The following is a 27,279-nucleotide window of genomic DNA, read 5'->3' as shown; positions in this document are numbered from 1 at the left end:
ATTAACCAGAAATCAAAAATACATAATATCTCTCCCCCTAGGAATAATCTCTCCCAAAAGAAAAATATAATGTGGTTTTCCGTATCAATCTCTCCCCCTTTGACACCAAATGCCAAAGCAATACAAAACCAAATACAAAATACCAACTCATTCAATATGCCAACTACTCCCACTAATACATTTGGCCTAAAATTCCAACGGAGGAGGTATATTGTGATCAAATTTGATTTTTTTTGAAAAAATGCCCACTTTCATTGGAATTCTGATGACAATGCAACATTTGGTTTCGACAGAGAAGGAATTGGCAATGACATTTATGTTTTTTTAGAAAAAGTGCCCGTGTTCGTTGAAATTCCAAAAACCGTGGGAATTACTTAAAAAAAAAAAAGAAAAGACCAAGTCATTTCATAAATCCCGCCTCTTCGTCCCATCATCCTTTGCCATTACAAAATCCCACCTCTGCCATTACAAAATCTTGCCTCTACAGGGAACCTATGGGTTTAATCGCCAGCTATCCTAACTATCTATTACTAGTGCTCCAGCCATGGAATGAAGTGGTTCCTCCCATGTCGATTCCGGCAAAAGAATTCAGATCGATTACATGCTCAAGAAGTCATGGGTTGGGGTATAGTAAGTCAAGAAGTTATTGTTGGGCCATCCCTCAATGAACATGAAGGAGGGAGGCAAACATAGGTTCCCTGTGGTTTAATCGCTACAGGATGTAGGAATGGTCAGCTATTGTAGCGTCGCTTTCCTTTCCTTTTGCATTTGAGCCAAAGGATGTGTTTGTCAGGGTGGCCATTTCAATTATCATCACTTCACTCTAAATTGGGCATTACAAGATCTGGCTGAAGAAAAAAGGTAGGGTATAATCAGCAAATTCATTGTTATACATATTCAAATATTTAGATTCAAAGTTTATTATAGATTTATCAGATTAATTTCCAATAACAGAGATGGTGAGATGTTTCTGTAATATGATATGATCAATTTAAAAGAAGAATTTCTTACAAGACCTAAACTGTTGAACAATCCTACAATCATATATTAATTAAACACTGTATTTTAAATAATGAACAATATAGTAAGCCTGAAACATATTAAGACTACTTTCCATATTTAAAATATATCCTAATTAAGGAGAGGGATGACCTAAACCTATGTGATCAAGTGCCATTATGTAAAATATATCCTAATTATGGATGCTGGTATATATGGTTGTGACAGAAAATCCCTGCTGCAGAACCATGAGAGCACTGTGTAGTGATCGAGTGCTATTTTTTGTCAGTGTTTTGGAAGGGAGCATAAGTGTACCATTAGGAAGGTTGTATAAAATGGAAGCTAAGAGGTATAAGGTTATGAGGTGTGGGTTAGGATAAGATAGGAAGGTAAGTGATGAAGGATGTAATGGTGAAAGAGTAAGTTAGGATATGTTAGGGGTTTGGAAGGTAGGAAAGTGAATGGGGGGAGATAAAAGGATGTGAAGGATGGAATGGGGTTAAGTAGGTGAAGTAAAAGTAAGTGTGTATGAGGTTAAGGTTTAGGATAGGATGTAGGAAAGTGGAGGAGGTTAAGATAGGGGATATGAAAGGTAGATGGAAGGTAATAATGATAGGAAGTGAGGTACAGGTTATGAGGTGTGGGTTAGAAAATAGGGTGTATGAAATGGAAGGAAGGGTCATATCACTTTGAGAGTTTTCACCAAGATGAGTAGCCTGAGTATGGACCTCAAATCTTACAAGCCATGAGGATCCACTTGTAGTAGAGGAGCATATACTTGCATCTTGGGAGCTTATTAGGAGGTCGCCTTGAATTTGGGAAATACACATAGAGGAGATAGAATATTGATCAATACACATTACCTAGCCTCATCATGCATAAATACAAGAGGTATAGACTATAGCAAACACATATCATTAGCCAAAGGATCATATTCAAGAGTTGCTTCATCTCCAATCCTCTACATTTTTAAGATCCACAAATGGGGTTGAGGATAAGTCTTGGTTACTTAGCTTGGACTTATGCTTTGGGTTGCATCTATATATGAGAAACCTAAAGGCATAATTTTCAATGCAATTTTTGAGAGGACTTGCTTCCACCTTGTGGTACTGGGAGGATAAAATGCACCAACTCACATTGGAAACCCTCTCCAGATACCATTTTGGAGTGCTTCAAAGTGTGTTCTATTTAAAAATATTTTTGGCGGAGATGCATAGATGAGTTTCACAATTTACATAATAAGGTTTCATAGTGGCTCAACATGAGAGTTAGTTTTTGGAGTTCTTTTAGTTTGTAGATTACATTCAAGACAAGTTACTTGTCAATTATTTCATTAGGGGTGGAAAGCCCAAAATTTCAGTTTTCCTACACATGGCCAATCCAAATGACTTTAGGGTTGCTATGGCAAAGTCTCTTATGGAAAAGGAGGTACATGGGAGGACACAAGAGGCATGAGAGAAGTTTGTAACCTTGATGAAGGGACTAAAGTGTCCATAGGCCTCCCCATCCTTCAAAGGATAATTTAAACTTACTATATGATTTACAAAGAAAAACCCAAGAGTATCAATATTAGGGACAAAGGTCTAGAGCATAGTAGGGGCCATAGGGTAGTCACATGTGACCATAATCGACACAAGGATATTTTAGGTATGAGAGACTATAGGGCTATCAAGCTAGGCCTTCTATGACTCAACAACCTTTTAGGGGAGAATACAATGTTTTTAATAGTTAGGATCTTTTAATTATGGTGGGGCCTAGCCAACATAGGGTTATATGAGAGGCACATGTTATGTATATGTTAGTATCAGACAAAGAGTGCACACAAGTTTTTTAGAGTAGGTGGACACCATCCTAGGATGTCAAAGTACATAGTTGATATGTGGGTCTTTACCCTCCCAACCACTCAACATATACCACCATGTGTCTTTACCCTCCCAAACACCCGAAGGTCAAAGGAAGATTCACTACTGCAACACTCACTTTTTGTGACAGTCTCAAGCACTTAGGACAGTCACTCCTTTCATGGCCATTCTTCTTCACACAACACTCTCTAACATTAATTATGATGATAGTGTACCTCCTTAAACTTGTTAGGATTCCCAAAGATACTGAGAGGGGGGGGTGAATTAGTATCTGACTAGTAAAAGAATTTACTTTAATTATAACATGAAAAGCATATCAAAACTATGTACTAGTAAACCAAAAATAATGCAGCAAATAAGAATAACAACCACAACATAAGAGACACACCATAACACAGTAATTTTTAATAAGTAAACCCGGTGTGGGAAAAACCTCGGTGGGATTTGTGACCCACAATATTCTCTTACTGGCCAATAAGGGAATATTACTATTTACAATAGGGGCCTGCACATGCAGGAAGGCCAAGTGCCTAGGAGCTCACTGCACAGTTACAAAATAAGTCACACTGACTTATGAAATGGATTATACAAATCCAATGTCTTGTACTACTTTAGATCAGCATCTCCTATGCCAGATTTAGTACCAGTTTAAGCTCTGCAATATACATAAACCTTTATCCCAATAATTTGCACATTAGGTCTGCTATTATCTTTTCATATTTCACTACATAAATGATCTACAATGATCTCATGCTTATATGAGTCATATTACAATCTGCCAAGTCGGCTTACAAAAGATTTTACAATTAATTACAAAATATTAATACACAAAATTCTTGTCGGCTGGGATGTCGGTAGTCTTCATTTTTGGTGTCGGTGTTCTGTATGCTGGTGTAGAGTCTGCTAGTACTGATGCCTATGTCTGCCTGCCAATATCATATGATTGCAAGGTTGCCATCAATGAAAATACCTTCAATCACCTACAATTTCTCATTGGAGTGTGCATTTTCCAACAAAACCTTCCACCAACACCTAACTCAATACCAAACTCTTTCCCAATCTTGCTAATGGACTAATTAACTCAACTCACTGTGAAATTGTGATGGTCAATGCAAGGTTTAGGAAAGTAGTAATTAGGATCTTCTAATTATGGTGGGGCCTAGCCAACATAGGGTTATATGAGACAGGGGTAAGTTCAACAGTGATGTGTATTAGATTGTCATCAAAGTTTCCTGTTAGTGTTACTTTGTATCAGCATTAACCACTTATTGTCATGGGAATCAACTAATAGACGACATAGATATTTATCATCAACCTCCCTTTTTTCCACCAAAGGGATAAAAATGTATTAAACACAACAAGAATTACAGAGAAAGAAAGTAGATACATAACCTAATCTAATCTCCATTTGCATAACCTAAGAAGGTAGATACAACTAAATAATCTTGAAAGAATTGCATATGAAGGGCACTATTAGAAAAGAACTTATGTACCATGCTAGTCTATGTAGCTACTACGAATTATTGCATAGAAATAGATACATGTGTCAGAATGTGTTGAAATAGTAGCTAGCTCGAATAGGACAGACCCTATAAATGTAACTTGTAATTTGAATATAGCTTGAAGTGTGCAATATGGAAGGTTTGTATTCTTAATTTCCTGCCCATTTCTTAATTTAAAAGATGATATCTTTATTAAATATCTCCTCTATTTTTGGAAGTAGACATCTTTAGGAAAAGATCTCTTCCTCCCTCTTTAAAATGATCCCTTTAGATCTAATCTAAAAATGCTTAAAATTGAACATGATACCTTGATGAATATTTCTTGAATCCTCACACAAGGTTTTAGGATGTCATGCAGAATGGTGTGCTTTAACTTGATTTCTCCTTCAATTCTTGATGAATGCTTGATTTCCTATTCACTTGGAATTGAAATGATTTTATAATTAAGAGATCACTTGAATTGTAGGTAAACCCCTTCAAATGACAAGGTAGGCTTCCTTTTATACCTAATATATGTCTTGAAAGCATTTTATCCTAATGGCTTTAAATTAAAGTACTTTCTCTTCTATTTGGTATTGGTGGAGTAGAGGTTGCATTGCATCAACCTAGGATACATATTTCTGCAGATACAACACAAGTTAAATGTATCCCAGGTCGATGCAAAGTAACCTCTTCTCCAGAGATCACCAGAAAATAGAGAAAGAACTTGAATTTAATGGCATCATGATAAAAGGCTTTCAAGACAGATAAATGGTATGCAACTGTATCTATTTGGAATGCATTACCCAAATAGTGCAATCGATCAGTCACCTTTGAAAAGAAAGTGGTATGATGAAATATTTGGGCATGAAATAGATGAAATGCACTCCATACTACTGTTGCACAATATTTTGGCCGATGATATTTTTAAAATAGTAAAGGAAGGTGTATGGAACAACCAAATTCTTATCATTATAAACAATGAATATTTTAAGATCCTTTTATGATGTGTAAGTTGAGAATATTTTATGAAAGGTCCATAAATGAATACACTTTAAACTGATTTTAGAAATTACTATCGGATGTAGACAAAATGAATGCTTTTTGGATTAGGATGGTACATAGAATCTACTATCAGAAGGTTGCTATGGAAATTATATGATTCAAAACTAAGGAAATGCAATTATTTACAAGTTTTAACCTTCTTAGATGCAGAATCCCTTATTTAGCCTCTCACAAACCCTTAAAAGTAGGGTTTCTCATATACCCCTCTTCCAAACACTATACCATCCAAATGATGATGGATTCACCTTTCATTTGAAATTTCTAAACACTACCAATCATAAAATGTGCCCCTCCTTTAGGCGGATTTGCTACTGCTACTCCTTAGCAAGCAATTTCTCCACTCTTACATTCGTTGTTTTAGTGAGCACCCCGGTTCTCCACCCAATTTGTACATCAACCTATTAGTAATTTATTGTACATGTTAGAGGAGTGCCATCCTATGAATATTAGGCCTTTTACATTCATGGAATGACCATTCTCATTGTAAATCAACCAAATCAAATGCCAAATTGCACAAATCTGTTAGAATAGTCAATGCAACTAGTCTAAAGTCTGAGACAAATGGATTATTAGTGCATCTTCCCTACAAATAAGATGTTCAAGGTCTCTTCAATGCATTAGGAATTTGAATACACACTCAAGACAAAGTTACCATAAGCCAAAACACCAAAAAATTTCAAGAAAACAAAAATTTGTTGTGATTGCTTGTCCTAGTCCATACACTAGCATTCTCTGTCGTACAAAGCATTACATCAACCATTTGGTCAAAAACTCTTAATTTCTAACACACAAGGTCATGAAATGATTTATTGAACTTTCCTAAACTCTTGTAGACTCCCTAAGCCATAAATTCCTATTACATCTTTTTGTTGGTCCTAAGGTCCTTACCAGGCCCTTTAGGACAAATTACAAACTTATTACAATTTTCATCATTAAAGGCCATAATGGACCTTAAGACATCATAATTGATTGGCTCTTCACTCCTAAGATCTTCAAAAGTCTTTAATGGCTTCATTGAGTCCTTTGGTCTTCCAAATGCACCTACACCAACTTGAATTCTCCTTCAATGCTTGATTGCTTGTTCACTTGGAATTGAATTGATTTTATAATTAAGAGATCACTTGAATTGTAGGTGGACACCTTCAAATGATAGGGTAGGCTTCCTTTTATACCTAATATATGTCTTGAAAGCATTTTATCCTAATGGCATTAAATTAAAGTACTTTTTCTTCTATCTAGTATTGGTGGAGTAGAGGTTGCAATGCATCGACCTATGATACATATTTCCGCAAATACAACACAAGTTAAATGTATCCTAGGTTGATGCAAAGCAACCTCTGCTCTAGAGATCACCAAAAAATAGAGAAAGAATTTTAATTTAATTGCATCAGGATAAAAGGCTTTCAAGATAGATAAAATTTGAGTTTGATTGTCATCATTTACTTTGTCAAATTCTTCACACATAACTCTTGAATCAATTTTCTACACACAAAATGATGAAAATAGGTTTGTTGATGGGGGCTTTCCTAGGTCAAATAGGTTTGAATATACCTTAAAGTGTGCAATATGGAAGGTTTGTATTCTTAATCTCCTACCCATTTCTTAATTTAAAAGATGATATCTTTATTAAATATCTCCTCTATTTTTGGAGGTAGACATCTTTATGAAAAGATCTCTTCCTCCCTCTTTAAAATGATCCCTTTAGATCTAATCTAAAAATGCTTAAAATTGAATATGATACCTTGATGAATCTTTCTTGAATCCTCACACAAGGTTTTAGGATGTCATGTAGACTGTTGATCATGAATGTTGTGCTTTAACTTGAATTCTCCTTCAATGCTTGATGAATGCTTGATTGCTTGTTCACTTGGAATTTAATTGATTTTATAGTTAAGAGATCACTTGAATTGTAGGTAGACCCCTTCAAATGACAGGGTAGGATTCCTTTATACCTAATCATACATAAAGTGTTTGAATTTTTTCTCACACATGAGGCAAGAAATGAGGGGTCATATTTTGGGTCCCAATCACGAGTCTTGTCAATTTAGGATGTGACATGCTAAAGTGGGCATCAATGTCTCAAGATCAAATGGACCTTAAGTGATTGTCTCCCTTCCATATGATTTGTTTGGGTGATAAACTTCACCATTCTACTCACAAGAATTTTATCAAGTCTCAAATATAGGGAAACGGAAGGCTTCTTGAATAGAAAACTTGTACATGCAACTAAATCCATTGACTAATCAGAAGAACAAAATTAAGAAATGATTTGATCATCTGGGAGATGTTGTAGACTTGCAACTCACCAACTACTTAGTTTTTGCGGGTAAGAATTTTTTTTGTTTTGGTTATGGTTGTGGTGTTTGTAGGGAGACATTTACAAATTTATATCTATTTTCACTATTTAATGGTTTATGGGTTTGTAATGGTAATTTAATGTTCTTTCATATTTTTGTATATATTCTTTATAATAGCCTATTATATTGATTTGTTCTATTATGGATAATGGTGTGGGTCAGACGGCTTTTCCATCGGTGCATGAAAGCATTGAACGAGTTCTACTTTTAAAAATTACATGAAACATTTTTAATTTATTTGATTCAGTGTTATTTGCAAAAAAGTTTATCAATGATGTTTCCTTTCTCCAAGAATTGTCTAGGATCTTTCTGTCAGATAATATGTAACATCGAATGACTAAATCTTTTCTTTACAAATGCTTATTTTATTTAATTATTATCTGAGCGTGAATTAAAATTTATATCTATACAGAAGCAGAACATACAAGATGAAGATTCATGTGCAAGAAAATTTCGTAAAAGAAAGCAAGCAGGCATTATCTTGAATGACATGGAAACAAGCTCATCAGCTACCTAGAAGAGAGCAATTGGAGAAAAGAAGAGGAAAGTGTTAAAGGGTGATAAATACATAAAGAGTATGCAATATAAACAAACAATGTATGGAGTGTGTGATGTGACGTCTCTAATTTATGTCCGAAGGGACTAACTGGTTTTGGAGTTCCCGCGAACCCTATTGGACCATGCTTGGAGGAAATCAATGTGTTCATGCAAGGAGCACCTTTTTTCTATTATGAGAATTTTTCTTTTGCACCGAAGGATATTTAGAAGTCAATATCCAAAAATTTATATAGTGTGGAACCAGAGTTGGCAGACTCGAAGTAATTTTTAGCTTTCAGAAGACCAAGAGGTTATGTACACAATATCCCAATAGAAGGGTGATTTCAAGCATTACCTCTCCCCCCCATGACTATTCAAGAAGAACTTCCTCATACAAAGGACTATTGGCCTCCATGGGATCAAAGAAAAAAATTGAAGTATAGACTCTAGACGATGTGGTGGTGTTCTTTGTGAAGAACTCTACCCTATAATTGAAAATTCATGAGGGAAATTGCAAGATAGTGAAGAGAAATACATTATTGAAAAGTGGGAAGAATGGATCTTGGTTTGGGTGGGGCCAAGTCAAGTGGCTCCTCTAGAGGTTGATGAGATAGAAATCATATTAGGATTTGAAAAAGATCACACTCGTGGAACTTCATGTGTGACTGGTCGATTGCGCTGCTTGGGTAATGCATTCCAAATAGATACAATTGCATACCATTTATCTATCTTGATTAAAGACTTCTATCCTGATGGCATTAAATTAAAGTTCTTTCTCTTCTATCTGGTATTGGTGGAGAAGAGGTTGCTTTGCATCGACCTGACCTACCACCTATCGACCTCTTCTCCACCAATACCAGATAGAAGAGAAAGTACTTTAATTTAATGCCATCAAGATAAAAGACTTTAATCAAGATAGATAAATGGTATGCAGTTGTATCTATTTGGAATGCATTACCCAAATAGTGCAATCGATCAATCGCACACGAAGTTCCACAAGTGTGATCTTTTTCAAATCCTAATATGATTTCTATCTCGTCAACCTCTAGAGGAGCCACCTGACTTGGCCCCACCAAAACCAAGATCCATTCTTCCCACTTTTCAAGAATGTATTTCTCTTCACTATCTTGCAGTTTCCCTCATGAATTTTTAATTATAGTGCAGAGTTCTTCACGAAGGACACCACCACATCGTCTAGAGTCTATGCTTCAATTTTTTTATTTGATCCCATGGAGGCCAATAGTCCTTTGTCTGAGGAAGTGCTTCCTGAATAGTCATGGGGGGGAGAGGTAATTCTTGAAATCACCCTTCTATTGGGATATTGTGTACATAACCTCTTGGTCTTCTGAAAGATGAAAATTACTTCGATTCCACCAACTCTAGTTCCACACTATAGAAAGTTTTGGATATTGACTTCCAAATATCCTTCGGTGCAAGAGAATCATTCTCATAATAGAAAAAAGGTGCTCTTTGCATGAACACATTGATTTCCTCCAATCATGGCCCAATAGGTTTCACAGGAACTCCAAAACCAGTTAGTCCCTCCAGACATAAATTAGAGATGCAACATCACACACTCCAGACATTGTTTGTTTGTATTCCATACTCTCTATGTATTTATCACCCTTTAACACTTTCCTCTGCTTTTCTCCAATTGCTCTCTTCTAGGCAACTGATGAGCTTGTTTCCATGTCATTCAAGATAATGCATGCTTGCTTTTTTTTATGAAATTTGCTTGCACATGACTCTTGAGCTTGTATGTTCTACTTTCGTACAGATATAAATTCTAATTCACACTCAGATAATAATTAAATAAAATAAGCATTTGTAAAGAAAATATTTAGTCATTCGATGTTACATATTATCTGATGTAAAGATCCTAGACAATTCTTGGAGAAAGGAAACATCATTGATAATCATTTTTTGCAAATAACATTGAATCAAATAAATAATAAATGTTTTATGCAATTTTTAAAAGTATAACTCATTCAATGCTTTCATGCACCAACGGCCAAGCTGTTTGACCCACATCATCTCTTGCCATCGGAATTCTGACGATAACTAATTAAACATCTGACAAGGATGTTGTATATCCGATGTCACTTCCATATCGGATAGTTGACGAGGAGGAAACATAGCATCTGTCAGAATTCTGATGGTAATCCGCCAAAATTTGTGGTCGGGGGAGAAAATATAGCCACCTCCTGAGGAGTTCATAACATTGTCGGATGACCAACGCAAATGGCATCATCCAGAAGCTCGACAACAAGTTTCTGATGGTAAAGCTGGTCGGAAGTCTGACGTGGTTTCAAAGGTAGCCAATAAAAGTCTAACTACCTCAATTCTAGCTACCAGTGCAAAGGTTTCATTGGAATCAATTCCTTTTTTCTGAGAATATCCCTTACACACCAAGCTTGCTTTGTTTTTGATTACCATACCATCTTCATTAAGTTTATTTCTGAAAACCCATTTAGTTCCAATTACATTTTTGTCTTTAGGTCGGGGAACTAATGACCAAGTATTCCTTTCAATTTGTTCCAATTCATCTTCCATAGCTTTAATCCAATATTTATCTTCACATGCCTCATTAATTGATGTAGGTTCAATTTGAGAAATAAGACATACCTCCTCATTTGCCAATCTTCCTCTAGTCATAACTCATTGAAATTTGTTTCCAATTATCTAATCTTCAGAATGATTCAATCTTACATACTAGGGTGTTTTTACTTGTTGTTGTTCTTCAGTGACTGTTGAATCTCCAAATGATGTCGGTGTAACTAGATCACCATTCTGTATTGGTGTATTCACAGTAGGTTCATTTATGATTATCTGTATTGACAGTTTAGAGTCTGTTTACCTTGAATTTCCTCTGAACTGTTCATCAATCTTCACATTTGCACTCTCAACAATTTTCTGCAATCTCTTGTTAAAACATCTATATGCCTTGCTCTTAGATGAATAACCAAGAAATATTCCTTCATCACTTCTAGGATCAAATTTGCCAATATACTCATCTCTTCTAATATAGCATTTACTTCCAAATATTCTTAAATTTTTAAGAGTGGGAGTATTACCAAACCATAGTTCATGTGGGGTCTTACTGGTTTCTCCTTTGATGTGAACTCTGTTGAATGTATAAACAGTTGTATTGACCATTTCTCTCCAGTATATATGGGGTAGATTTTCTTCTGATATCATACTTCTGGCTACATCCAAGATAGTTCTATTTTTCCTTTCCACAACTCCATTTTGCAAGGGTGTACGTGGTGCTGATAACTATCTTCTGATCCCATTCACTTCATAGAATGTATTAAATTCCTTAGACGTGAATTCACCTCCTTAATCTAATCTCAAACATTTGATTTTCTTGCCTGTTTCATTTTCTACCATTACTTTGAATAGTTTGAATTTCTCAAATGCTTCAGATTTTTCTCTGAGAAAAGTAACACAACACATTCTAGAATAGTCATCAATGATTAGGATAAAGTATCTATCTCCTTATATACTTCTAGTTCTTGCTAGACCACATAAATCAGTATGAATTAAATCAAGAACATTGTTAGACTTCTTTGGAATACTCTTGAAAGTTTCTCTAACTTGCTTTCCAAATTGACATTCCTTACATACTAGATTGTGAGGTTTAACAATCTTAGGTAAATCTCTAACTGCCTTAGTAGTACTGATTTTCACAATGCAATCAAAATTTACATGACAAAGTCTCTTATGTCATAACCAACTTTCATCAATATGTGCAATCAAACTTGCTTTCTCATTATTATTCAAATGAAAGATATTACCTCTAGTCTGATTACTAGTTGCAATTGCCAAACCAGTTTTGTTTAATATTTTGCATTTACCATTCTTGAAACTAAAATCCTTTTTCAACTAATTGACCAACACTCAAAAGATTATGCTTCAAACCTTCAACATAGTAAACATTATTAGTATTGTGCTTACCATCAAAATATATAGTGCCTTTTCCTTTGATCAAACAAGCTTTATCATCTTCAAATATTACCAAACCTCCATTGTAATCCTGAAAGGTTAAGAATTTACTCTTATCACCAGTCATGTAATGTGAACATCTTGAATCAATAATCCATTCATTCTTATCTTCAACTTTAGTTGCCAGGGCCTATTCTACCAGTTGAATAGTAGGTCCCAGTTGATCTTCTGTTATAGAAACAAAATCCCATCCATTGTTTGTCGGATCCTCATCAGAATCATCAGTAACTCCTTCATCAGCATAATAACAAGATTTGTCTATTCTTCTTCAACTTGTATTTCTTATAGTCAGGGTTAGGCTTATATGTTCTTTTAGCTTCTTCTCTTAATATTACATGTCTATCAGGACATCTAGAAGCCATATGACCAATCTTATTACAGTTAAAATATTTAAAGGGTGCTTTACCTTCATACTTACTTCCAATTGGACCTTTAGGCATTTTCCTTGCAAATAGTGCTTCAAGTTCCTCAAGTTCTTCACTTTCTCTCCTTCTTTCTTCAAGTTCTCTTGCATAGAAGGCTTTCCAATCAGATTTCTCATGTGATGATGATGATGCTGTAGTTGATGATGATTCCTTAAAACCTACAACTATCTTGATAGTAGTAACAGGACCAAATTCCTCAAGCTCAAAAGCTGAAAGTTTTCCAACCAAAGTGTCTCTAGATACTGATGCATTAGGCATTGTTCTTAATTCATTTATAGAAGTAAATTTCATTTTATATACAGGTGGCAAAGCTCTTAAAACTTTAGAAACAATCTCATCTTCACTTAAGGTTCCTCCACAACATTGTTTACCCAAAACAATTTCATTTACTCTTTCCATAAAAGTAGAAATTCTTTCTTCTTCTTCCATTTTCAGATTTTCATACTTGACCCAGAAGCATTTAAGTTTTGCAATTTTGACTATGGAATCTCCTTCATTCAATGTTTCTATTTTGTCCCAATTATCTTTAGCAATAGATCTATTTGACAATCCCATGAATTGTTGATCTGACAATGCGCTCAAAAGTGCTTCTCTTGCTTTGCAATCATTTTCCTCATCTTTAGCCAAGTTAGGTGGAATAGGTTGACCTTGAGTAGGAGTAGTATAGCCATTGTTTGTAACATCCCATATGTCCTTTCCAATGCAATTCAAGTGTGTCTCCATCCTGATCTTCCATATGCCATAGTTAGTTCCATCAAGTTTCACTGTCCTTCCTGAAATAGTTAGAAGACATTGGATCTCCTCAAGCTGTTAAACTTCTGCAAAAAAAGGATTAAGTTCTGATACCAATTGTTAGGCCCTAGAGACAACTGATAGGGGGGGGTGAATCAGTTGTCCAATAAATTCAACCAAAACTTAATGCTTAATATCGGTAAACCAAACTTTATGCTGGTAGAAAATCTTAACAGTTAATTGCTATACCGGTAAAGATTAATGCATGAAATAGAAAGACAATAACATCCACAACACATAACACAAATGTTTGTATGTGGAAACCCTGTAAGGGGAAAAACCATGGTGGGAAGCCTTACCCACAATCAAATGATACTACTACAGATAGTATGTGTGTACAATATGGATTCTGCACATGCAGAAAGGCCGGCTGCCTAGACCTCACTGCTCAATCAGAAAATGAGAGTCACACTGACTACAATTGGATGGTTAAATCCAATGATAATGTACTGCACAAAATAGCATCTTCATATGCTAGATTCAGTACCGGTTTAGTTATGATTGCCTTCACAAAATCCTTCCTTCAACCTTCAAATGATGTCTGTGTGTATAGCTCTTCTTATTTTTGCATAGACCTTATTGCAATCCTTTTTCGCATTCACTCTCTTTGATCTCACAAATGAGATCTTACATTTATACCATAACCTAAGACCAATTGAATAGGTCGGCTCACTAAAAGATATTACAATAAAATCAATTACAAGTAAATCAATATTTGATGCATGATGTCAACTCAATGCATTTACAATAATAATAAATAATCTCCATAATGTGTCGTGTTGATCTGGAATAGATATATCTATTGGTGCTTATTCTGGACCTATTTGTCGGTAACAGCAAATATGCAAACCCGAATAAACAGTTAACCAAATTGCCAAAGCCAAGTGATCGAATAATGTCTTCGACATAACCAAGTAGTCTCCAAGTCATTCCAAGTGCCAGTGAACAATATAATCTATCGGTGAACCAAATACCAGTGACTGTGCATAATTCTCTAACTTGTCGATAAACATAACCAAAATCTCCAAGTGCTGATAAGTGTTGACAAGCGATGACAAGTGTTGACATCAATGACAAAACCATATCAACATATCCAAAATGCCAACACTCACATACATGATCTCTCAGATATATTTTGTATCATCTCACATCGATATATTCCATATCCTCATCTATCAAAAATGATCTAATCCAACTAACCTATATACCCTATACAATTTATCATGCCTTATGTCGGCTTACAAATATATTTAAAATATCAAATTACATTTCAGATAGATAACATGACTACATGAATATCAAAATCAATTGTCGATGCCAGATCCAAGAGATGTCAGCCTCCAATACCGATAACCATATTCTAAACTATGTTGGTCTACATTGCCTGTAACCAAGGAAATCCTTCTATATTGTCGGTGTCGATACCGCTAAAGTGCCTGTCGGTGAAGTGTCTGTCGGTACACAACTGAACCAAAACATGAAGCCAAAATAAGATACCATGTTGCCATTAATGACAACATAGTGAAACCAACCAAATGGGTGTCAGTTGCCAACAATCTCCCCCTTTGGCATTGATGGCAACACTCATGTGAAAAATGGTCAAGGTTTCATCTACCAGTTTAATCCTGCCTGCTCCCCCTGAGCTAAATATTCATCAATGATCATAATGAAAAGTACTCCATACTCCCCCTAATGTATACATCTCCTTCAATTCTTTTTCACATCTATATCAGTCCCCCTTTGACATCAATGCCATCAAAAATTCCAAAAAGAATGCCAAAGATCCAAAATTGTACAATGAGTATCCCAAAAATATCTTACTGGGAACACACCAAGCCTCTAAGACTTCTAGCTCTTCTTATGATTGTCTTTTTCTTTCTCAAGAACCAAAATTTGGGCTTCCAAAACCAAAATTTGACCATTAATGGATGTAGTCAATGAATTCAATCCATCAAAAGAATTTTCTATACTTGCAATTTTCTCATGAAATTCCTTAATCTTCTTATCCACATTAACTATAAGTACATCTATGTTACAACATACTCTGTAGATATTTGTACACTGCTTCAAAGAATTGTCTATCAATTTCAATTTTTCATCAATATTCTTCCTCTCAAACTCAATTATTTAATCAAATGTAGCTCTTTTAGCCTATGTGAACCTCTCCAATGCTTGTCGGTTTGAAATCTATTATGAGGATTGAAAATAATTTGAAATATGCTCAGTAATTGTCTTAAGCTTTCCGGATGGGCTCACTTCTCTATTAATCTTGCAATCTGAGACTAGTCTTTGCAAAATAGCGATAGACTGATCAATAATCCTTTTATCTGTAGATCCCTCCTTCATCAATTTCTGTGCAACCATCATCATGAGTTCAGTAGGACTCATCTCGGTTATTTTTTTCTTTACAACCTGCAAGGTGTCAATTTACAACAATGATGAACCTGCTACCGATTCCCTGCCAGATTCCCCTTTATTCTCTTCTGGTGATTTATCCTTAATAGATTCCTCACTTGCATTAGTGGATTCGTCACTTGGTGTAGTCTTTGTAACTATTGGTTCCTCTGTAGAAACTAAAACCTCAACCTGTACATTTATATCTAGAGGACTATTATCCTCAATATTAGTATCCTGTACAATATCTACCTTTTTACTCTCTTTATTTGCCGACATCTCAACATTTTTCTATACATTTGTATCTATCAGGGGCTTGATTTCCACTATCTTAATGTTTTTCAAAATTGAGGGTGAAGTACCCATAATAACCTTTCCATTCCCTTCAACCGAGGTGTCTGCAGTGTCTATTTTTTATTCTGGTGAAGTAAAGAAACCTTAGTTCTCTTCAAAGAACTTAACCCATGCCTTTTGGGTCTCCTTTATTATCTCATTTACCCTTCCGACCATAACACTAGTTATTCTATGTTTTCTGTTAAATATTTTTCTATCTGCAGCCTCAAGTGTCTTATCCATTTCCTTTGGAGTAATAGAAACACAAACAAATAACAACTCTTGAATTTTAATATTCTCAACTTCTTGTATTGCTAATAGCTTCCTAGCATCTAACATATCATACATTTCTACCAGTATTTGGTTATCAATTTCTATCAAGGCTTTCTTATAAATATCCAAATATAACAATACTGCTTCCTCTACCTCTCTTTGTTCAACACTATCTAAACGATCATAGTAAAATTGTACATTCTTTAACATGCCATCCTTAGTTATTTCATCTACTAACTCTGCACAAGTTTTTGGTGGAATGATAGTTACATTAATAGATTGAATTGTTGTATCAATGTCATTCTTCTTCTTCCTTTTTGTAGTACTGGATGGAGCTGAAGGTGTTACTTTTAGTGCTTGCTTCATTGTCGGTATTTTGAAGGTGACTTTCCTAACCGGTTGCCTTTTAGCTTCTACCTTGGTTTCCTCTATTTTCTTCCTTACAACCCTCTTAAAAGCCAAGGGTGTGTCATCCTCAAATTTAGACTTTGCTATAATATGCTCAATGTGTACCTCTAGATCCTTCCTCTTCCCACCTTTCTTGAGGACAACATCAATTAATGCTTTAATGTCCTGTGAGACATTTTCTAGAAACTTTCTTGCTTTTTCTTCCTACTTCTCTCTCTTCTTGCATTTGAACTCTGTTTCAAGCTCTTGTGTCATTTTATTTGTAGTACCATAGGGCTTCTCATCCTCATCAAGAGATGCATCAATCAGCATCTTTGCATAAGCATCAAGGATTTGTGCATCAACTTCATAGCGCATTTCAGCAATCCAAATCTTATGGAGCTTAACCGCTCCCATAAGTGTTTCATCTTTCTTCACCATGAAGAATATGTCAATTGAGTATTTTTCAACAATATGCTTGGAAACCCTTTCTCTATGTTTCATAGCCTTCTGGAATGCCTTAAAATATCTCCATACCTTATCATCTCTCTGACTACCCAAAGTAGCAATTGACTATGTCAATTATCTCCCTACAAGGATATCAAATGCCCATTGTCTCTTCCTGAAACCGGGAGTGTCATTCATGAAAAATAACATTAAGAAAACAATTAAGTTGCCATACTATAAAGTTCCTTTCCTTTGTCCTTTAATATTTCCTAGGTTTATTAATAGTTCATGCAACATCCAACCACATAGATCCAATTTCTCATTTTCTCTCATCATTTTATAAGCTACAAAAATGCAAGAGCTAGAATCATAATTTAGTCAGTTTGACTGAGTTACCTTATAACAAATGACCATGCTACTGAATTTGATGTCTATGTCGGTGATAGTGCTTATTCTCATATATCTCCTATCTGATGTTGCGTCGATGATTTTTTTGACATAATCATTAGAAACCTTCTTGTCTAGACATTGCCCAGCCTATGGTAAACTAGTGATTGGCCTAATGGCTTCCTTGGTGATCTTGTAAGGTCTATCCAACTGGATAAACTCTCTATTTACTCTTCTTTAAACATACCTAATGATTTCATCTTCGAATTCTGAAATGTCTAGAATGTTGGTAAACCCTAAGTCTTCAATGTGCTTGTATGCAAGTTTAACCTTTCCAAAATCTCCCATCAGCTTGCTCATGTACATTCCTTTTATATTGGATGTCCCCAAATCTTCAATGTGACAATGTATGTATGCCCTAACATCTTATACATAAAAACCTCCCTCGAGAACATGGGAAAATGCTCCAACCGAGTCATCTAGAGTAGCCACATGCAGATACCACTTGAGTGTTGGCCTTGGACGGTCTTTGACTTCTAAAAAAGTATGATTTGCAACAAAGATAGGAATACATGATGATCTTTCTTCCATGAATAAAGAAAATTGCCGGGTAATCACTTCAGTTGAAACCCTAACAAACTCTTTCAGTCACCGGTGAAATCGCTCAAGAAGAAATCTGATCACTTTGAAATGCCTTTAATCGCTCTTAATCACACGGAATCACTCTGAATGCAAGGTAATAAAAAATGAACTGAATTCAACCTTTTATCCCCCAAGAAGAAGAAAAACCCTAATCTTTCATTGACATCAATGACTTGCGGTGAAAGATATAGGATCTCAAACAAAACATCTCCATTCCAAATAAGCATCTCCAATATTTGGAACATCTTCCAGAACCTCTTCCCAGGGAATATGCATCATCTTCATGAATTTTGTGTACCCCTAAGGCATCTGCCTCAATTACCAGATAAGCTACCTGCCGGTGTAGGAGCAACCTCCTCTACTCGATAAGTAACCGGTGCATTCCCTCTGCTGATTGTTATTCAGTCTTCTTGATCCATCTCTAGGTATGATCTTGTTGGATTTTATTAACATTCTCTTTCCCTTTCTCATTTGATCCTCCATTACCAATCGGTGGATTTTTGCTTCTATAAAATTTAGCAATATGTCCAACCTCATTACATGCATAACATGTAACATTGTTCCTTTGAATTGCTTTGCTAAAATCGATGAAATCACTTGACCTGCACTAATTAGCCAAATGTCCAAATTTTTCACATGCATAGCATTTAACATTCATTCTACACTCTTCTATCTTATGATCATACTGATTACATTTAGAACATTGACAGGGAGCAAAATCAAGGTTCTGATTTGCTCTATTTCTATATTACCTAGCCATGTGACCAAATTTATTGCAAACAAAACATCTACCATTAAATTTATAAGCATTAAACTTCCTTACCGGTGCCTTATGGTTTTGATCTTCATTAGCAGTACCAAAACTCTGTCCTTGCTCAAATCCAAGTCCACTAGAATCTCCAATCTTCCTTTGTCTTTTCAATAACTCATCTAGTTGTGCTAAACTAATCTTGAATTTTTATTTATACTCACTTGCAGTAGTTAGATCATCTCTCAAAATTATCATTTATCTCTCAAGCTCTTGTTCATTACTCTGGGATTGTACTAAATCAATTCTCAACATATCATTCTCATGAACCAACCTACCACATTCTTCAAATTTGTTCTTCAATGATACAACAATATTTTCTTCCTTTTTCTTCCAGTCTTCAATCTCCTTAGACATCCACATGGTTATAGCTTGCATTTCATTTCTCATGACCATTTTCTCTTGACTCAGCTTCTGACACTCTTCCTTAAGTGCATCTTTCTCTTCATCATTCTGATTTTGCAAAATTTCCTTCCTCTTAGCTTGAATAGGTGAAAGCCTCTCCTATAGGACAAGAATGAATTCCTTAGTAGAATTCAATTCATCTTGTAGCTTTAAGTTCTTCAATCTTTCAACATCATAATCTTCAAGTGCCATCTCAAGTTGCTTCTCCAAACCCATATCCATGGATTCTGGATTCAAGATCCTCACTTCCTCTGAGGCATAAGGCTCTGATAAGAATTGTTGGAATCCAATAACACTATGACTAGGGGGGTGAATTAGTGTTATACTAGAATGATCAATTTTTGCCTTATTAAAACATGCATACACCAACCGGTATACCGGTATATACAAAATTGAAAGAAGTAAAGCAACCAATAAGCCAATCACATAAATGAACACTATAACACACATAATTATACGTGGAAAACCTCAAAGAGGAAAAACCATGGTTGGATTTGTGACCCAGAATATCAATCCACTGGTCATGTGAAGAGATATTATAAAATATAAGGGGCCTACACTTGTAGGAAGGCTTACAGCCTAGAGCACACTGCTCAATCACAAAAAGAGCCTCACTGACTACATATAAATCCAGACTTCAATCCAGAGAAATGAGTGAACTGCTAGGATAGAATCTTCTATGCCAGAATACAGCTCTGATTAAGCTCTTTTTGTTCTGATTTGAAACCCTAAACCCTTTACTGGAATAACCCTTACATAAATATTATCACATACATGATCTCTCAAATATATTTCGCATCATCTCATATCCTCATCTATCAAAAATGATCTAATCCAACTAACCTATATACCCTATACAATTTATCATGCCTTATGTCGGCTTACAAATATATTCACAATATCAAACTACATGTTGGCTAGATAACATAGATACATGAATTTCAAAATCAATTATCGATGTCGGATCCAAGATATTTTGGCCTCCAATACCGATAACCATATTATAAACCATGTTGGTCTACATTGTCAGTAACCAAGGAAATCCTTATATCCTGTTGGTGTTGGTGCCGCTAAAGTGCCTATCGGGGAAGTGTTTGTCGGTACACAACTGAACCAAAACATGAAGTTGGAACAAGATACCATCTTGCCATCAATGAAAACATTGTGAAACCAACCAGTTTAATGTCAATTGCTAACAATCTCCCCCTTTGTCATTTATGGCAACACTCATGTGAAAAATGGTCAAGGCTTCATCTGTCATTTTTATTCTGCCTACTCCCCCTGAGTTGAATATTCATCGATGATCATAATCAAAAGTACTTCATACTCCCCCTAATGTATAAAACTCCTTATATCCATTTTCACATCTATATCACTCCCCCTTTGACATCAATACCATCAAAAATTCAAAAAGAATGCCAAAGATCCAAAACTGTACAATGAGTATCCCAAAAATATCTTACCCAAGTTTAACAAATTTGAAAATTTCTAGATATGCCTTCTCCAATAGCTCAAGATAAGTATCCCAACCAATTTTGAAAGTGCCAGAAATAGATACAAATCCATTTAGTATATGTGCAAAGGACTCTTTCTCACTTAACTCTGTCGGTGTGGGCTTTCCTACCATATCCATACACTCCTTATGTACACTGAGTGAATCCAACTAGGGACTCAGCAAGACTCTAAGACTTTTATCTCTTATGATTTTCAAAACAAAAATTTGACCATCAATGGATGTAGTCAATGAATTCAATCCATCAAAAGAATTGGCTATACTTGCAATTTTATCCTGAAATTCCTTAATCTTCTTATCCACATTAACTATAAGTACATTCGTGTTACAACATACCCTATAAATATTTGTACATTGCTTCAAAGAATTGTCTATCAATTTAAACTTTTCATCAATCTTATTCCTCTTAGACTCAATTACTTGATAACATGTAGCTCTTTTAGCCTATGTGAACCTCTCCAGTGCTTGTCGGTTTGAAATCTATTGCATGGTTTAAAAATCCTTTGAAATATGCTTAGTAATTATCTTAAGCTTTCCATATGGGCTTGCTTCTTTGTCAATCTTGTAATCCAGGACTAGCCTGTGCAAAACAGTGATAGACTAATCAATAATCCCTTTATCTGTAGATCCCTCCTTCATCAATTTTTGTGTAGCCATCATCATGAGTTCAGTAGGACTCATCTCGATTATTGTTTTCTTTACAACCTATGAGGTGTCAATTGAAAATAATGATGGACCTACTATCGGTTCCCTGACGGATTCCCCTTTCTTCTCCTCTAATGATTCATCCTTAATAGATTCCTCACTTGCATCAGTGGCTTCACCACTTGGTGCAGTCTCTATAACTATCGGTTCCTTAGTAGGAATTGAAGCCTCAACCTGTACATTTGTATTGAGAGGACTGTTATCCTCAATATTAGTATCCTGTACAATATCTACCTTTCAACTTTCTGTATTTGTCAGTATGTCAACATTTGTCTGTACATTTTTATCTATCGGTGGCTTGATTTCCACTATCTTAATGTTTTTCAAAATCGAGGGTGAAGTACCCATAATACCCTTTCTATTCCCTTCATCTAGGGTGTCTGCAGTGTCTGTTTTTTATTCCAGTGAAGTAAAGAAACTTTGCTTCTCTTCAAAGAACTTAACCCATGCATTTTGGGTCTCCTTTATTATCTCATTTACCCTTCCTAGCATAAAACTGGCTATTCTATGTTTGTTGTTAAAGATATTTCTATCTGCAACCTCAAGTGTCTTATCCATTTCCTCTGGAGTAATAGAAACACAAACAAATAATAGCTCTTGAATTTTAATATGCTTGTCTTCTAGTATTGCTAGTAACCTCCTAGTATCTAACATATCATACAGTTCTATCAGTATTTGGTTTTCAATTTCTATCAAGGATTTTTTATAAATAGCCAAATATAACAATACTGCATCCTCTACCTCTCTTTGTTCAACATTATCTAAACAATCATAGTAAAATTGTACATTCTTTAACAAGCCATACTTAGTTATTTCATCTACCAAATCTGCACAAGTTTTTGGTGGAGGGATAATTGTATTACCAGATTGAATTGGTGTATCAATGCCATTCTTCTTCTTCCTTTTTGTAGTACCAGATGGAGCTAAAAGTGTTACTTTTGGTGCTTTCTTATGTGTTGGTAAGTTGACTGTAACTTTCCTAACCGGTTTCCTTTTAGATCCTACCTTAGTTTCCTCTATGTTCTTCCTTATAACCCTCTTGAAAGCCAAGGGTGTGTCATCCTCATATTCAGACTCTGTTGTAATAGGCTTAATGTGTACTTCTGGATCCTTCCTCTTCCTACCTTTCTCTGGGACAACATCAATTAATGCTTTAATGCACTCTGAGACCTTTTCAACAAACTTTCTTTTTTTCCTTCCTGCTTCTCTCTCTTCTTCTGGTTGAACTCTTTTTCAAGCTATAGTGTCTTTTGCTTCATAGTACTACAGGGCTTCTCATCCTCATCAAGAGTTGCATCAATCAGCATCTTTGCATAGGTATCAAGGATTTGTACATCAAACTCATAGCCCATTTCCTCAATCCAAATCTTCTAGGGCTTAACCACTTCCATAAGTGTTTCATCTTTCTTCACCATGAAGCATATGTCAGTTGAGTATTTTTCAACAATATTCTTAGGAACCCTTTTCTCTATATTTCATAGCCCTATGGAATGCCTTAAAATATCCCCATACCTTATCATCTCTTTAACTTCCCAAAGTATCAATTGATTGTTTCAATTGTCTCCCTATCGGGATATCAAATGCCCATTGCCTCTTCCCAAAACTGAGAGTGTCATTCATGAAAAATAACATTAAGCAAACAATTAAGTTGCCATACTATAAAGTTCCTTTCTTTTGTCCTTTAATCTTTCCTAGGTTCATTAATAGTTCATCCAACATCCAACCACATAGATCCAATTTCTCATTTTCTCTCATCATCTTATAAGCTGCAAAAATGCAGGAGCTAGAAACATAATTTAGTTGGTTTGACTTAGTTACCTTATAACCGATGACCATGCTACCAAATCTAATCTTTGTCTTGGTGATAGTGCTTATTCTCAAAGATATCCTATCTGATGTTGCACTGGTGATTTTTTTGACATAATCATCATAAACCTTCTTGTCTGGACATTGCCCAACCTGTGGTAAACCAGTGATTGGTTTGATGGCTTCCTTGGTGATCTTGTAAGGTCTATCCAACTAGATAAACTCTCCATTTACTCTTCTTTAAACATATCTAATGATTTCATCTTAGAATTCTGAAATGTTTAGAATGTCAGTAAACCCTAAGTCTTCAATGTGCTTGTATACAGGTTTAACCTTTCTAGAATATTCCATAAGCTTGCTCATATACATGCCTTTTATATCAGATGTCCCCAAATCCTTAATGTGATAATGTATGTATTCCCTAACATCTTTGACATAAACAACTCCCTCCAGAACATGGGAAAATGCTCTAACCGAGTCATCCAAGATAGCCACATGTGGATACCACTTGAATGTTGGCCTTGGATGGTCTTTGACTTCTACAATAATTGGATTTGCAACAAAGATAGGAATAGATGAAGATATCGCTTCCATGAATAAATAAAAGTACTTGGTAATCGCTTCAGGTAAAACCCTAACAAACTCTTTTAGTCACCAGTGAAATCGCTCAAGAAGAAATATGATCACTCTAAAATGCCTTTTATAGCTCTTAGTCACTCTTAATCACACTCAATCGCTCTAAATGAAAGGTAATAAAAAATGAAGTGAATTCAACCTTTTATCCTCCAAGAAGAATAAAAACCCTAATATTTCATTGACATCAATGACTTATGGTGAAATATACTGAATCTTGAACAAAACATCTCCATGTCGGATAAGCATCTCCAGTGTCTAGAACATCTTTGAGAACCTCTTCCCAGGGAATATGCATCATCTTCATGAATTTTTCTTACCCCTAAGGCATCTACCTCAATTAACAAATGAGCTACCTGTCGATGTAGGATCAACCTCCTCTATTGCATAAGTAACCAGTGCATTCCCATCTGATGATTGTTCTTCAGTCTTCCTGACCCATCTTTGGATATGATCTTGTTGGATTTCATTAACCTTCTCTTTCCCTTTCTCATTTGATCCTCCATTACCAACCAGTGGATTTCTGCTTCTACAGAATTTAGCAATATGTCCAACCTCATTACATGAATAACATGTAACATTGTTCCTTTGAATTGCTTTTCTAAAACCAGTGAAATTGCTTGACCTACCCTAATTAGCCAAATGTCCAAATTTTCCACATGCATAGCATTTAACATTCATTTTGTAGTGTTTTTTAGTTTTATGACCATACTTATTACATTTAGAACATTGATTAGGAGAAGAATCAAGGTTCTGATTTGCTTTGTTTCTACATTGCCTAGAAATGTGACCAAATTTATTGCAAACAAAACATCTACCATTAAATTCATAAGCATTAAACTTCCTTACCGATGCCTTATGATTTTGATCTTCATTAGCAGTACCGGAACTCTGTTGTTACTCAAATCCAAGTCCACTGGAATCTCCAATCTGCCTTTGTCTTTTCAATAACTCATCTAGTTGTGCTAAACTAATCTTGAATTTTTGTTTATACTCACTTGAAGTAGTTAGATCATCTCTTAAAATTATAATTTATCTCTCAAGCCATTGTTCATTACTTTGGGATTGTATTAAATTGGTTGTCAACATATCATTCTCATGAACCAACCTACCACATTCTTCAAATTTGTTCTTCAGGGATACAACAATATTTTCTTCCTTTTTCTTCTGGTCTTCAATCTCCTTAGACATCCTCATGGTTATAGCTTGCATTTCATTTCTCATGACCATTTTCTCCTGACTCAGCTTCTGACACTATTCCTTAAGTGCATCTTTCTCTTCATCATCCTGATTTTACAAAAGTTCCTTCTAGCTTGAACAGATGACAACCTCTCTTTTTGGCCAAGAATGAATTCCTTAGCATAGTTCAATTCATCTTGTAGCTTTAAGTTCTTTAATCTTTCATCATCATAATCTTCAAGTGCCATCTCAAGTTGCTTCTACAAGCCCATATCCATGGATTCTGGATTCAGGATCCTCCTCAAGTTGTTAAACTTCCTTTGAGGCACAAGGCTCTAATACCAATTGTTGGAATCCAATAACACTGAGAGGGGGAGGAGGTGAATCAGTTTTATACCAGAATGATCAATTTTAGCTCTATTAAAACATGCATACACCAACTGGTATATTGATACATACAAAATTGAAAGAAGTAAAGCAACCAATAAGCCAATCACATAAATGAACACCAGAACACATATAATTATACATGGAAAACCTCAAAGAGCAAAAAGCACGGTGGGATTTGTGACCATAACATCAATCCACTGGCCATATGAAGAGATATTACAAAAAATAAGGACCCTGCACTCGTAGGAAGGCTTACTGCCAAGAGCACAATGCTCAATCACAAAAGGAGCCTCATTGACTACATATAAATCCAAACTTCAATCCGAATAAATGAGTGAACTGCTAGGATAGCATCTTCTATGCCAGAATCAGTTCCAATTCTTTTTGTTCTAGTCTGAAACCCTAAACCCTTTACTGGAATAACCCTTACACAAATGTCCTCACATACATGATCTCTCAGGTATATTCCACATCATCTTTCATCCACATATTCCATATCCTCATCTATAAAAAATGATCTAATCCAGCTAGCCTATATACCCTATATAATTTATCATGCCTTATGTCGGCTTACAAAGATATTTATAATATCAAATTACATGTCAGTTAGATAAAATAAATACATGAATATCAAAATCAATTGGCAATGCTGGATCAAAGAGATGTCGGCCTCCATTACCGATAACTATATTCTAAACCATGTTGGCCTGCATTGCCGGTAACCAAAGAAATCCTTCTATCATGTCGATGTCGGTGTCGGTAAAGTGTCTGTTGGTGAAGTGTTTGTTAGTACATGACTGAACCAAAACATGAAGTCATAATAAGATACCATGTTGCCATCAATGACAACATAGTGAAACCAACCAATTGAGTGTCAATTTCCAACACATACATGCTTGTCATTTAATTTTTCATTAATTAAATCATACAGTAACTTGCATGTTTTTCTTATTTTACTCTTGTAGGACACAAGTAGCATGAGTAAGGTGTTGTGCGATTCGAGCTCAGGTAGTGCAGTTAGTGACAAGGGTAAGGTAATTTAATGCAAACATGATTGAATTAAGAGTTTAAATAACATAATGATTATACATGTCTACATAGATTGATAGTTTCACATACTCGTCATCTTTATGTACAATTTTTTTTTTGGCTTCACATCCTTGTTGATTGCATCCACTATACCTAAAGAAGTGGAAGAGATGCCTCAGATACATGTGTATATTTTATTTTGTGTTTAGTTGATATAATCCATTCCTATCATCGACAATTATATATGCTAACTTGTATCAATGTTATGTTTGTGAACATATGTAGGTTGTCTACGAAAATATTGATGACATACTTGCTCTAGAGGTAATCAAAAATTCAATTTTAGAGTTCAATTATAGTTCAATGTATATTGAACTTTATGTTAACTTTTCAAATGTAAATTATATAATATAACTAATCTCAAT

The 27,279-nt window shown here is 35.2% G+C and overlaps 1 protein-coding gene across 1 annotated transcript in view; it reads right to left on the bottom strand.

The window, feature by feature from the left end:
- LOC131027616 (uncharacterized) overlaps positions 1 to 27,279 on the bottom strand; it is a 99,876-nt gene that overhangs the window by 45,844 nt on the left and 26,753 nt on the right. The window contains exons 3-4 of the mRNA XM_057957690.2: positions 21,854 to 21,991; positions 15,968 to 16,109 (exon numbers count right to left, since the gene is read on the bottom strand). Of these exons, the coding sequence (XP_057813673.1) occupies positions 15,968 to 16,109; positions 21,854 to 21,991 (280 nt within the window). The remainder of the gene's footprint in view (positions 1 to 15,967; positions 16,110 to 21,853; positions 21,992 to 27,279) is intronic.

This window comes from Cryptomeria japonica, chromosome 8, assembly GCF_030272615.1.
Source record: "Cryptomeria japonica chromosome 8, Sugi_1.0, whole genome shotgun sequence".
Classification (NCBI taxonomy): domain Eukaryota; kingdom Viridiplantae; phylum Streptophyta; class Pinopsida; order Cupressales; family Cupressaceae; genus Cryptomeria; species Cryptomeria japonica.
Note: the sequence above shows the minus strand (reverse complement) of the source record. Positions and strands in the feature narration are given on the sequence as shown.